The sequence below is a fragment of the Podarcis muralis genome, chromosome 8, assembly GCF_964188315.1.
Source record: "Podarcis muralis chromosome 8, rPodMur119.hap1.1, whole genome shotgun sequence".
Taxonomy (NCBI): Eukaryota; Metazoa; Chordata; class Lepidosauria; order Squamata; family Lacertidae; genus Podarcis; species Podarcis muralis.
In genome coordinates, this window is record NC_135662.1 from 27265872 (window position 1) to 27280353 (window position 14482).

Genomic DNA, 14482 nt, shown 5'->3' on the forward strand with positions numbered 1-14482 from the left:
TTCCCACCACATGTGGTAGAAAGTCCCCTCGCTTTCCTTGCACTTCCAACATTTGTTGCAAGATCCGTACATTCTGGCTAGTTTTACCGGGGTCAAATACCAGCGGTAGAACATTTTCATTAAGTTCTCTTTAAGTGACACACAGGCCGTGAAGTTAAGGTGTTGTTTCCAAAGTTTTTCCCACTCTTCGAAATAAATGTTACGACCAAGGTCTTTAGCCCAGTGTGTCATCACCGCTTTGACCTCCTCATCACCTAAGTTCCAATCTAATAGTAGTTTATACATTTTAGATAGAGTCTTTATATTGTTCTCCAAAATCTCAGATTGGAATCTGGACTTTTTATCGGCATAACCTTTATCTTTAACATCTTTCTTGAACATATCATTTATCTGATGATAGTGTAGCCAGTCATATACTTGGGCTTTAACCTGCTCAAACGGCCTCATTTTCCACTTTCCTTCCGCCTTCGTTAGGAGTTGTTCATACGTTGCCCAGTTGGCTCTCATGTTAATCTTTTTAACGGTCATAACCTCTAGAGGAGACAGCCATTGGGGTGTTTTTGGTTCTAACACATCCTTATATCTTTCCCAGACCTCCATCCTTTATGTCCTTTCTTCCTCCCATGCCACAAGTAGGCATGCCACCCTGCCCGGTTATCGTGGCCCTCTAAGTCTAGTATTTCCCTATCTTCCAGTTTTATCCATGTTTTAACCCAGCATAGGCATGATGCCTCATAATATAGTTTTAAATCTGGGAGGGCGAAGCCTCCCCTCTCTTTTGTATCCGTTAGTAATTTGAATTTTACTCTCGGCTTCCTCCCCTCCCAGATGAATCTAGAAATTTCTCTATGCCAGGTTTTAAATATCTTTATACCTTTAATGATCGGGATATTTTGGAAAAGAAATAGGATTCTTGGTAGTACCGACATTTTAATTGTGGCTATTCTACCCCAGAATAGCAATTTGAGCCGACCCCACGTTTCTATATCCTTTTTGACCCCTTTCCAAACCGTTTCATAGTTGTTTTTAAATAAATCTATATTTTTTGGTGTTATCCATACCCCTAAGTATTTCAGCTTTTTTGTCACTTCTATTTCTGCTTCTCTCTGTAATTCTTCCAGTTTGTCTGATTGCATGTTCTTAGCTATTATTTTTGTTTTCCTTTTATTTAGTTTGAAGCCCGCTACTTCCCCAAATTGGTCGAATTCTCTGAGTACCTCTTTTATTGAATCCAATGGGTCTTCCATTGTTACGACCAGGTCGTCTGCAAAGGCTTTAGTTTTGTGTTCGTGTTGGCCGACCCTGATTCCTTTTATTTCTTTATTATCTCTGATGGATTTTAGTAATACTTCTAATATCGTTATAAATAACAGTGGGGACAGTGGGCATCCCTGTCTTGTTCCCTTAGTTACTATTATTTCCTCCGTCTCCACATTATTTATCAACAGTTTTGCCCTTTGTTCCGTGTAAATTGCTTTTATCCCATTATAAAATTCAGTACCTACTTCCATGTGTTCCAGTTGTCTCAGCAAAAATTCCCAATTTACATTATCAAACGCCTTCTCAGCATCCACAAATAACAATATACCTTGTTTGTCACATCTTTCTGTTAAATATTCTATTATATTGATAATATTCCTTATATTATCTTTCATTTGCCTACCCGGCAAAAAGCCGGCTTGATCTCTGTGAATATTTTTTACTAAGATGGCCTTATATCTTCTTGCAAGGACTCCCGCAAAGATCTTATAGTCTATATTTAATAAGGAAATAGGTCTGTAATTTTTAATTTGTTCTGTATCTGAATCTTGCTTTGGGATTAATGTAATCAGCGCCTCCTTCCACGTCTCCGGTATTTCTCTTTCATTGAGAATGTTGTTCATTACTTCTTGTAATGGGGTCAGCAGGGCCGGTGCCATTTCTTTATAATATCTGCTAGTAAACCCATCTGGGCCTGGGGCTTTCCCATTTTTTAAGTCTGTTATTATTGTTTTGATTTCCTCTATCTCAATTGGGGCATTTAATTTCTCTTTGTCTACTGTGGGGATCTTATTGATGTTCCTGGACGTTAAGTATCTCTCTATTTTTCTCATCTTATTCTTTCCTGTGTTTCTAAAGAGATTTCCATAGAAATCCACAAAGGCTCTCCTTATCTCTTTAGGTTTATTTATCTCTTCTCCTTCCGCCACTATCCTGTTTATCGTATTCTGTTCCTTTCTTTTTTTCAATTGCCAGGCTAGTAGCTTCCCCGTTTTATTGGCATGTTCGAAGTTCCTCTGTCTCAGTCTTTTGATTTTCCATTCTATCTCTCTGTTTATCAGCATTGTATATTGTGTTTGTAAGATTTTTATGTTCTCTTTTATTTTCTTGTTTTTAGGGTTTTGGGTTAATTTCTGCTCATTCTCTGCTAATTGTTGTAGGATTTCTTTTTTCCCTTTTTCCCTCTTTTTATTCTTAATTGCGCTCTGCTGAATGAAGAAGCCCCGCATCACCGCCTTGCCTGCGTCCCATACCACCTTCAATTTTGTATTATTACCTAAATTATCCTCAAAATATTCTTTTAGTCTGTTTTGGGCCTTTTCTACTACCTCTTGGTCATCCAATAGGTAATCTTTCAATTTCCACCTATTTGATCTACTTTCCTGCCCTTTCAGTTCCATAATTACTGGGTTGTGATCTGAAATTGTTCTGACCTGGATCTCCGCCCGTTCTGCTCTAATAGTTAACTCTTTCGAGATCCACATCTGATCTAATCTTGATGATGAATCGTTGGGTTCCGAATGGAAGGTATATTGCTTTTCTGTAGGGTGATTGAATCTCCAGATGTCTACCAAATTGTAATTTTGTATCAGGGAGAAAAACGTTTTTGGTAGTTTCCCTTCTCTGCCTTTTACATCCCTCTGTCTATCCATTTCTAACGACACCACTCCATTCATATCTCCCAGTAGTATAATTTTCTCATCAGCGTAATCATGTAACTTTTCTTCCAAACTCCCATAGAACTCTGATTTTTTGTCATTAGGCGCATATATTCCCACTATTATTATCTTTTCTCCCTGCCAGTTTATTTTTACTGCTATTATCCTTCCTTCGTCGTCTTTAAATAGCTGTTTCGCTTCGATTTGTTTATTTATATAAATCACCACCCCTCTTTTTTTCTTCTGGTCTGAGGATACAAACTCATTCCCCAATCTTTGGTTGATCAGAATTCTTTTATGCTTTCTCGCAATGTGTGTCTCTTGGAGACAGATAACGTCCAGACTTTTTTTCTTCAGGATATGCTCAATTCGATTCCTCTTTCCCTTGTCGTTCATCCCATTAACATTCCAACTAAATACCTTTAACCCCATTGTAATTTAATTTGTAGAAAGAAAAAAAAAACGCAAAAAAAGACAGTTGTGATTTCCTTTTAACCCTCCTTTCGACCCTCTCCTTACGCTTCCCCCCCTGTCCCTCCCCCCTCCCCCTCCTCCCCTCCCGAACTTCCCGTCTCTCCCTCCAAAACTCCCTCCGATCCTGTTGCCCCGCCTCTACCCCTTTCCTTTTGCGGTTTTAGTTCTTTATATTTCCTTAGAAATTTCTCTGTTTCTCCTGGATTTGTCAATTTTTGTCTCTTGCTCCTATATGTAAAGGAAATGCCTTCAGGAAACTCCCATTTGAACTCAATGTTATTTCTTTTGAGTATCTGTACCAGTTCTTTGTAGGAATCTCTACGTTTTAGAAGCCTGACAGGAATGTCTTTAAAAATTATTATGTTATTTCCTTCAATATTTAGCCTTTTCTCTCTGTTTTTGGAGAGAATCCTGTTTCTTATTTCCCTGTCTTTGAATATAATCAGGCAATCTCCTACAAATTTTTTGTTCCCTTGAGGCTTAGTTTTTAGTCTAAAAGCCGATTGCACTGCCCTTTCTACCTCTTCTGGTGATATTTCCAACCAAAGGGCTAATTCTGTTGTTAATTTCTCTTTTATTTTTTCTCCCTGAACTTCAGGTATACCTCTCATCCTAAGGTTGGCCTCCCTCTGTCTAAGTTCGTTCAAAGCAATCCAATCTTTCATATCCTCTTGACTCTTATTCAAATCCAGTATCTCAGCTTTGATTTTTTCTTCCTCACGTCTTACTTCTTTTAATTCTACTTTTGTCTTTTTCAAACCTTCCTCCACTGTCTGTGTCCTCCTGAATACCTCTTTGAGTTGGCTCTTCAGTTCATTGACTGTTTCGTCCAACTTCTTATCTACTTCCCCAATTCTATGTTCTACTTGTTCTAGCTTACATTCTACATTTTTCTCACTCTCCCTCCTTGGGCTCCAATCCTATTGCCACAGGGGTACTGAACTGGCTATTATTAGAGAGAGATAATCTCTCCCTCTTCTGATTTAGGTTGGTCTAAAAAAATTAATTATGCTCAATGCTTCTCATTATGCTTCTTGAGCTTGGGTCCCCAGCTGTCGTTGGACTCATTTTTGAGAAACGATGTCATTAAGTGCATGAAATTATTTCTCGGAATTACCTAATTCTTACAACAGTGCTGCAATGCAGGCTATGATTGTCATCATACCGCACATAGTACATTCAGTAGAAAGAAATGACTTAATCAAAGCTGCCCATTGTGTTTGTGGGCAAGCTTAGCTTTCAAGTGAGCCCTTAGCAACATCACCCATGTTGGAATGGCTTCGCTACGTGCTGCATTAATTGCATTGTTTGCAATTAATAGATTTTTCTAAAATTTCCAGCAGGACTGCAGTGTGTGTGTGTGTGTGTGTGTGTGTGTGTGTGTGTGTGTGTTGGGTAGTTTAACCATTTCCTTACCATTTATAATCCCTCTATAATTGCTAACTGTGTGGGATGATTGGGGGGGGGGCAGGGAGACAATTTCTATTGCAATAATTCCTGGAGGGGAAAGGGTTAAACGTCACACATTGCACTCTTGATAGAAACTGTCCTGCTCCTAAGATGAAAAAACAAAACAAAACAAAACCTTCTGATGTGGTTGCAAGGCACACAATTACAATGCTATGTAATTAGACCCATTAGTAATTACAATCTACTTTCTGCTTACTAGGATGCTGCAGGTAGACATGTAATTGACTTGCACATCCACTGTTCACATTTCAACACCATGTCTGAAGAAGGATTGGTGCTTCTCCCTTGAGGGACAGTCAATTAGCTGCACCCATATTATGTGGAACTGAAAGACTACTCACACATCACACTGAAAGGAAAATGTCCCAAGGTCCCCTCCAACACGTTACAGAAGTGCAGAAGTTCCCCATACCTTATAGAGCAAATTTATGGGACGTGTAGGGAAAAGAGAGGACACGAAAGTGCCACTGTGTAGCTAAAACCCCTTTGCACTTGCAGACTTGTTCAGTAGGATACTGCCAGGGGCAGACTTTGGTCATCTTTAGTACTATGAGCAAGCCCAAAATTTGGCACCCCCAAATGGATTTTCTCAGTTGTTAACCTTCTCAATTTTGTGCCCCCTCAGTTCAGCGCCCTATTCTCCGACCTAAATCCAATGCTGGATACTGCCCTAAGTTTTTTAGGCATCTCTTCAGACTTGACCTAACTTTCACAGCTGCCACTTTCATTGCGTTTTGAGTTTTTATATTTTTTTCCAAATCATTCATTACATGAGAGGCTCAACTTACACTGCCTACAGCACCCTCCCCTGCAGCTATGGTAAAAGGGATCAATAAATGCTGAAAATTCAGAAACCAGATGAACCTAATATTCTGAATTGTGCTATACCATTCTTCCTTCATTGAGCTACCTCAAAGCACAAACAGCCACTCCTTCTCCATCACACGTGCCTGCAAATCTTCCCTGCTTTCCTTCCACTGCTTGGCAACCACTAGCAAGTACATCTTTGTAGAATTTGGCTCCGTTCCCATTCAAAGTAAAAGAAGAATATAACATTCTTGATGGCAAAAGGCCACAACAGAGTTGTCAGGCTAAACAATCAGCCTATCATCCTCTGGGTGAATTATTTACTCAGAGTGAATTTAGATGGAAAAGATTTGATTTAGATCAAGTTTCTCCCTGGTTAGCAGAGGCTAGTCTACTTGGGCAATTAAAAAAAAAAAATTCCCACCAAAATCTCAAAGCCACACACTCTTTCCTGTCCCACATACATTTTATACTTTTATCTGAACTCAAGACAACCTCTGCAAACATTTCTTGGATAATTATATTTGCTTACTGAGATTTTTAAAAATTGACCTAAAAGAAAACAATATACGCAAATGTTTAAATGCAATAGCTACAAAAAAACCAAACATGGGCATACAATATCCACAATCTATACAGGCTGAGTCTTGCCCCTTCCAAATACCTGAAGCATCTTTTGGCAAACAAATCCCCTCCATATAATTATCTGATTAGGTAGAGGAGGTTATACATTTCCATCTTTATTCACATAGATTAAAAAAGGAGTCCAAATATGTCAATTTTTTCCTTGTTAGAAATTCCTCTTATCCTCCAATTTTGATAAGCTAAATGTTCCAAAGACCCACAGCCCAAATTTTGGCCAACCAACCTTTCATAGAGAATCCTGTGGTTTCCCAATGACCAACTAATCCAAGACACACAGCTGCTGATAAGAGAGCTACCCATTCTAACTGAGATCCGGCAGAATTTTGCACTGTCAGTGGTGCTAAGGACAGGTCTGGAGGGAGAATTTGGCCTGTGGTGTTATCTTATATATTTCCTAAAGAACGATGCATACTAAGGGGCATAACTAACAGCACAGGACACTCATACTACCTATAGTGGTATCTCATATATTCCATTAAGATCAATGAGTTCTACCTAGTTTGTCTAACTACACAGAACATTCAAGCTGCACGGGAGTGGATAATTCTTTCTAAAGTTCCTGTCTGGTAAATTTCTGCTCCTCTTCCTTTATGGAAGGGCTGGAGATGCTGGACTCCAGTGCCCACCATTCCCAGCCAGTGTGGCTAATCTGAAGGACCACAGTTTCCTCATCCCTACTGTATTGCGGGCCTGTCCCAACTTATCCAGTTTTGTATGCTGCAACCCAGAACCACAGGCTCACTAGCAATCCAAAACCTTAGCTCACTCTCTTGGCTGGCCTAGAGATAGATGTCTTCACCTGCTGGATTGCCAGACTGTGGCCATCTTCTCAAGACTGTAACAAGAACAATAAAACACATTGTGCAGATAAAATACAAGGGATAGAATTCTACAGGATGTGTTGCTAGTGTGTGAGAGCAGGCAAGCTCCAACGATCCCCAGGCATGCACCTCCAGATGGTGGAGATGTCAGGAGACATCCTGGTGCCCATGGTCTTCACATGGTCACAAGTGACCAATATACACCTGGTGCCCAGTAAATTTTGAATGCTGCTCAGTCACACTATACTTTAACATCAATTTTATATCACTTCAACAGAACAATAGTTTCACACCAAGGATCCTGGGAACTATAGCTTGCTAAGAGTTCTGGGAATTCTTGTGAGACTTTTATCCCCCTCGTAGAAATACAATTCCCAGAGTTTCTTGGGAAGAGGGATTGATTTTTGAACCAGTTTAAATTTGCAGTGTGGGTGTGTTCTTGGTTATACACAATATAGAGCTTTGGATGATGTATTCTGACAGTGATACAGAAATCTGGGCCATAACTATGGTGTCCGAGAGAAGGACAGGGCAACCTCTTTTCATCATTGCATAAGAAGAATTCCTTCCCCCTTCCAGCTAAGGAAGGTGCAGGAGTTCCGCCTTCCTCAGCATCTGGTCATACAAGCCAGAAGTGAATTTAAAAATGCAGTCAAATTAGACACTTCCCCAAAGTACGGTTTTAATTTCACCATGTGTTTTGCAGAAGTCCTAAAGACCTTGGTTTGTGGTTTCTAAAGAGTATGCACAACACAGTATATGACAACAATTTAAGAAATACTCCATCTAGATGGGGACCGGATGTCTTGCAATAGGGAGGGTACAATTTTTTGCACCCTGATATTAATAGAGCTACAACACTGAACTGATTACCAAAGAAAATGTACTAAAAATATGCCCAGGATTATTCAGTATATACCTCTCCAGAAATATTACCCCTACACGCAAATTCAAAAACTACGTTTATCATATCATAGCTCAATCAAAATGTCTTTAATCAGACTGTGGTTTGCTTAGATCTAAAAAGGCAAGCGCCTGATAATTCAGAGTATTCATTTCATCCTCATATGACTCCAGCTACCCATAATCTAGATTAATTTAAAAAGAATATTAAATACTCTGCACCTCAAAAGCATAAATACAGTAGGTACATATTTGATTTATTCTCACATACTGTCTTTATTTGTTTATTACATTGATATCCCATCTTTCCTCCAAGGAGCTCAACGTGGCATATGTTGTTTTTCCCCATCCCCATTTTATCTTCACTACAACCCTATAAAGTAGGTTAGGTCAAGAGACAGTGAATGACCAAAGGTCACCACAGCGAGATTTATGGCTCAGTGGGGATCTGAACCCTGGTCTCCAAAGATCTAGGCTAAGGTCACATTTGCATGATGCATTCAACACACATGGCTTCCCCCATAGAATCCTGGGCAGTTTTGTTTACCTCTCAAACAGCTACCATTATTTGCACCCTTAAACTACAGTTCTCAGAATTCTATGGGGAAGCCATGTGGCTTAAATGTATGGTGGCGATATGATCAAACACTCTAATCACTACATCACAGTGAAATGTGTGTGACTGACTAGGCACATTAAGCTGAACTGACTCATCAGAGGTGAGTCAGGTAGGAACCATTTAATTAGATGAGTGTTGTTCTGCGGTTTCTCACAGTCATCAAGGAGGGTCAATTAATATACAGCGTACTTTTGTACATACCTTCTCCGCAAAAAGCTACAAGGTAGCTTCTATTAAATTACCATCCCATCCAGGATCAGCTATTTAGATTCCTCCTAGTTTATTGTTGTTGTTGTTGTTGTTTAGTCGTTTAGTCGTGTCCGACTCTTCGTGACCCCATGGACCAGAGCACGCCAGGCACTCCTGTCTTCCACCGCCTCGCGCAGTTTGGTCAGGCTCATGTTTGTAGCTTCGAGAACACTATCCAACCATCTCATCCTCTGTCGTCCCCTTCTCCTTGTGCCCTCCATCTTTCCCAACATCAGGGTCTTTTCCAGGGAGTCTTCTCTTCTCATGAGGTGGCCAAAGTATTGGAGCCTCAACTTCACGATCTGTCCTTCCAGTGAGCACTCAGGTCTGATTTCCTTAAGAATGGATGCGTTTGATCTTCTTGCAGTCCATGGGACTCTCATGGGACTACTTGCAGTCCATGGGACTACTTGCAGTCCATGGGACTACTTGCAGTCCATGGGACTCTCCATGAAGGAGCCTTGTTTATTAGTAGTCATTAAATGTATGAGTTGCCCCATGCCAAAGTCTCCAGGTGACTTACAATAAAATTTATTTAAAACGTCCAATATAAGCAGTGCAGAGAATGCAATAACTTTAGCAAAGCAACCATAGCAAAAGAACCAGATAAACAATAATATTCCCACCTCAAGCCCAAACAGACTTAACAACAACAGCGGTACCTCGGCTTACGAACTTAATCCATTCCGGAAATCCGCTCTTAAACCGAAAACGTTCTTAAACCAAGGCACGCTTTCCCTAATGAGGCCTCCCGCTTCTGGTGCCCTTCCACAGTTCAGATTCCGTTCCTGGACCGAGGTAAAGTTCGCAAACTGGGACACTACTTCCAGTTTTGTGGAGTTTGTAAACCGAATCGTTCGTAAACAGGACTGTTCGTAAACTGAGATACCACTATACTTGCTTCACGGTTTCCCCCCAAAACACCTTATAGGTAATCCAAACAATGTTAATAGTCTACAAAAAATAAAGTATTTTTAGATTGCTGGGGGCTGCCAGAGGAGGCATGCAATTGCTGCATTTCTATGCTGGGTATTCAGAAGGGATGGGAAAAACCCCATCTCTTCTTTGCTAACCCACTCACTTGAGGGCATGCAATTCTCTGCCACCTGTGGATCCTAGGCTAGTGCTTCAGGCTCCTGGCAGTGGCCATGCAGTCAGGAATCATGTCCACAACCCTTGCGCTTGTATTGGCCAGGGCTGCTGGTGGAGTGCATGTGGAGAAGCCGAGGGTGGGGAAACAAGTCTTTGAGGAACCAGCAGGCTGGCATATCAGAGAGGATCAGGTCAGTGCTGTTGCTGTCACGTGGGTCAGCAAGGGAATCCCAGAGTTGCTTAACCACCCAGTCCCACACAATAGGGAATAAGCTGGTTTTGAGTGCCTTAGCAATGACAGTACTAGTCATAAAGCCTTGGATGAATTTTGTTCAATCTGACTGCAGTTAAACAGCATCTTGCTGGGATCACCTAGGACATTTTCTCCGAGATTCATACGGAAAGGGGCATGAGATATAGGAAGCCGCCTACTGTATAAAGGTAAAATTCACATATTACCCCGCCCACTCTTTGCTGCTGGTCCCTCCCACCATTTGCATGTGGCTCTTTGAGGGTGGCCCAAAAGGGAATACGACCCTCAATCTCAAAAACGTTTACCACCCCTTGCCTAGACTAATCAGTCCCTTGAGGGAAGATTTTGTACGCAAGGCTACCAAGCTGTAAGAAACAGCTATCATCAGAACAGATTCAAAGGTAGAGTTCCAAATGCATGAGTTCTAGAGTGCTAAATGCAAGATTTGTGTTTTGAACCGAGGAAGCAAGACAACTCCCTGGTCGAGTTAAGAAGATAAAGCTTAGAAGTTCCAAAAATGCCCAAAGCAATGCTAATACAGCTGCAATTCAAACCTGCTTACCTGTGAGTAGCCACCACTGGACTGAGTGGGACTTACTTCTAAGCAGACATGGATAAGAAGGTTGAGTACTCAGAATAGAGTGCCTGCTTAAGTATGCATTGTAGGCCCGCCTTAAGTAGGTTTGCTCAGAAATAGGCCCACTGAGTTCAGTGGGATCCATCTTCAGAAGTGTTTGAAACTCCCATTGTTCTAGGCGCATTTTGCGACAGGGGATTTCATTAGCGCAAGCAGTTACTGAGTTCTGGGCGCCTAAGATTTCAGATTAAAACTGCACAGTGGAAGGAAAGGAGGACCTTTTTCTGCCTCCCCACTCTCTGAAGACTGGAGAAGAGACCCTCTTAAGAATATCAGGGGGTGGGTGGATGGGCAGGGGAAGGACTAGACCAGGGATGTCCAAAAGGTAGATTGTGATCTACTAGTAGATTTTGTGGTGTCCGTGGTAGATCGCTGGCCCCTCCCCCCCCAAAAAAGCTCAACAACTTAACTTTGGCTGCCTTAACAAAGCTCAACAACTTTGGTAGATTACTGCCAGTTTTTTTATAGCGGGAGTAGATCTCAGTCTTTTGAAAGCTGGACATGCCTGGACTAGACCATGTGAAAAATGAACACGACATTTTAGCTGCAGTTCATTCAATTTCAGCTTTGTATTCTTGTTATAAAAAAGTGTGCCTAGACATTCCGTTGTTGCTCCCATAACTTAGGTTTAAGGTGCCATTTTGTTCCTAGCTTTTATATCTCAATTTCTAACACTGATTTTCAGGTAAGTGTGTTTAGGGTTAGGGTCCAATCCTCTATGTATTCCCAGAATGAAGTTTTACTGGCTTCAATAGGACACCCATTCAAACTGCAAACATATAGGTGTAGACTTGGGTGAAGAACAAGGATGTCTGAGTAAACACAGAGAGAACTGCTTTGGGTGTTGCACAATGTAGACTTCTAATCTCTTCTAAATAAAGAGCTCTTGGGAGAAGGGGCAGAGAGGAACCACTAGAATCTCTGAACACAGCGTTTAAAATCCAATCTAAAATAAAAACAAGAAGACTAACCACAGGAAGTTGCCTTTATACTGTCAGGCACATAGGTCCAATCAGTTCAATGTTGTCCAGATTGACTGGCAGGTTCCCCCCCCCCCTCAGTGTTTCAGGCAAGGGTCTTTCCCAGCCCTGCCTAGTGATTAAACCTGGGACCTTCTGCATGCCATGGCCCTTCCAAACAGAGGAAGCCCTGCAGATCTTTTCATCCTGGGCAGAGACAATACTGTATTGACGAGGCTTGCAGCAGGAAGAGGGGGTGTGGTTCTTTAAACCAAAGGAGTGAGGCAAGGGCTAAGGGCAAAATAGTTGACAATACTCTGGTCCCAGCAGAGAATGCCAATTCTGAGTAATGGCTTACACTCAGTACTGACTTGGACTGGAGAATCTTAGGGCCAAATCCCAGTGTAGCCATTATTTCAAACCATTGTCCTGAGAATAAAAGGGAGAGGGGAGGACCATGTTTTCTACCCTTTGTAGAAAGGAGGAGATGTTAGGAACACATGAACCTGCCTTATCCAAAGGAACCAAAATCCCATCTAGGTCAGTATAGCCCACACTGACGGGCAGTGGCTCTCTTGCAGGAAATGCCAGGGTTTGAATCAGGGACCTTTTACATCAGATAAAAAAATATTAAAGTTTCTCGATTTCACAGCTGCAGATGGGGTTGAGGCAACCAAACCACCCCACCCACCCGCAACCGTTACCTCTCTAGCAGGGGTCCCTGCAGGCACTTGACAGCCACTGGGATCCGCCAGTCTGCGTGGCGCGCAGAGGACACCGTGCCATACGCGCCGCGGCTGATGAAGCGCAAGTCCGGGAGCTTGTTGGAGGAGATCGTGGGGAGCGTGTAGCTGATGTCGCAGGACGCGCAGCTGCCGTCGCTCCTGCCACCGCCGTTCGTCCTCATGCCGGCGTCAGCAGCCATCAAGTCAGGCCGGCTCTGGCCTATGCCAAGTGCGCGCTCGCCAATCCCCGGGGCCGCCCAGGAGCCGCGGAGCCTCTTCTACTACAGTAGCCAAAGGGGGCCAAACGCGCGCCGCGTCTCCAAGAAAGAAGGTGGTCCTCTCTGGAACCCAGAGCCTCTAACATCCACCGAGATTTCCACAAGTTCTTCTGCGCCGGGCTGCACAATTTCTCCGCCTCACATCCTGCTGTCCAAGCGGCCCTGACTCACCCGTTTCTCTCTAGAGAGAGCACCGGTATCTCCACGTACCCGCGGCGAGCCTGCCAAATTCTACAGCTCGCACCCGTCCCTGCGCTTTAACGCCCAATTGTCACCCTTGCCAAATTCTCTCGCCATCGCACCCAAACGCCGCTCACCTTTGCTCTTTGCCCCACATTCACAACCATCAGCCTGGCCTCTTCAAACCCCACCTTCCGATGGAAATAAAGTTTCCGCCGGACGCGTCTCTCTTGCGCTTCCCTTCCCCTCGAACAAAAGTTCGGACAGTCGTAAAAAGTTCCAGATCCCTTCCTTTCCCGATCTTTCGTTTGAAAGGGCTTAAGATCCAAAGAAACGTTGCAACTTTTTGGGGTGTGTGTGTGTATAAACCTTTTTCCCCTCAGATTTCCAGATGCACTGACGATAATCCCCTGGCACAAGGAAGCCACATCAGATGCGTTACTGCTTCTCCCATCTTGGGAATCCTCCAATCTGCCTATGAGGGCGGAGGAATTCAAGACGATGAGCGGGGCAAAAATAAAACACGAGTGGGACCTCGGTCCGTTCTCCGGCTGCACCAACCACGCGTCAATGGCGACTGGAGAGCCCCGCCTCGACGCGCGCAACAACAACCTCCTCGCCCAGCCTTTCCAGAAGAGAGCAAGGGAGGAGGCGAAGGCTCCGGGCCAGAAGACTCCGCCCACCCACACTGGGAAAACAACAGCCTCGCCATCCGGAAAGTCTGGCTCGTCCTGTGATGTGAGTTCAACGTTGCGTGCGGCCACGCAGGGAGAAGGTGAACATCCCACTCGCCTTGTCTCCCTTGGCGCTGTTTGAAACCGAGAGCTGGGCGTCCCCACGACACAGCTGCCGGACGCTTCAGGACGCTCCCCCTTACCTCGTTCAAAATAACTCCTATTTTTCTCTGTTGTCGAGCACCGATTCTGGGGAGAACTCACGAGCGCGCTTCCAAAAAGAATCCACTCACTTTTTGGGCACTCCTTGCAGACTGCGATCCCATCCCACGCGCGCTTTCAAAGAGTAAGCGTAACACAGTCGGTGTGGCTGAAGTAGCTTAGTTAGGAGATCGTTCAACTGGAAGATTCAAAGCTCCCTGGTTCCATCCCGGGTTTCGGCAACAATAACTTTCATTTCGGGGTTGGGCTAGACGACTCTCGAGTAAATTTTCCAGCTCCAGAGTTCTATTATTCCTCCGAGTCGCTCCACCTGCAAGTTAGTTCCCTGAGGATGGTAAGAGTTTCCACAGGGCAATCAACGCGTGTTTACTCGGAAGTAAGAGTCAAGTTTGAGGCCAATGGGGCGTGTCCCCAACCAGGTACTTGTGTTTTAGGATTGCGGCAGTCAAGTGTATTCCATGCTTACTGTGCAGTAAGCCCCATGTAACACTTCTTCTAAGTAGACATGGGGCTCCCCGCAATCGTAGCCCCACTGAAGTCAATAGGACTTTCGGCA

The 14482-nt window shown here is 43.3% G+C and overlaps 1 protein-coding gene across 2 annotated transcripts in view; it reads right to left on the reverse strand.

Moving 5' to 3' along the window:
- The window catches only part of RIPK2 (receptor interacting serine/threonine kinase 2), a 31205-nt gene extending 16959 nt beyond the window's left edge, over positions 1 to 14246 (reverse strand). The window contains exon 1 of one of the 2 annotated variants that reach the window (XM_028736574.2): positions 12552 to 14246. In XM_028736574.2, the coding sequence (XP_028592407.2) occupies positions 12552 to 12772 (221 nt within the window). In that variant the 5' untranslated portion in view covers positions 12773 to 14246. The remainder of the gene's footprint in view (positions 1 to 12551) is intronic. The other variant, XM_077932870.1, reaches the window with a different exon arrangement.
- Between the last annotated feature and the right edge of the window lie 236 nt (positions 14247 to 14482).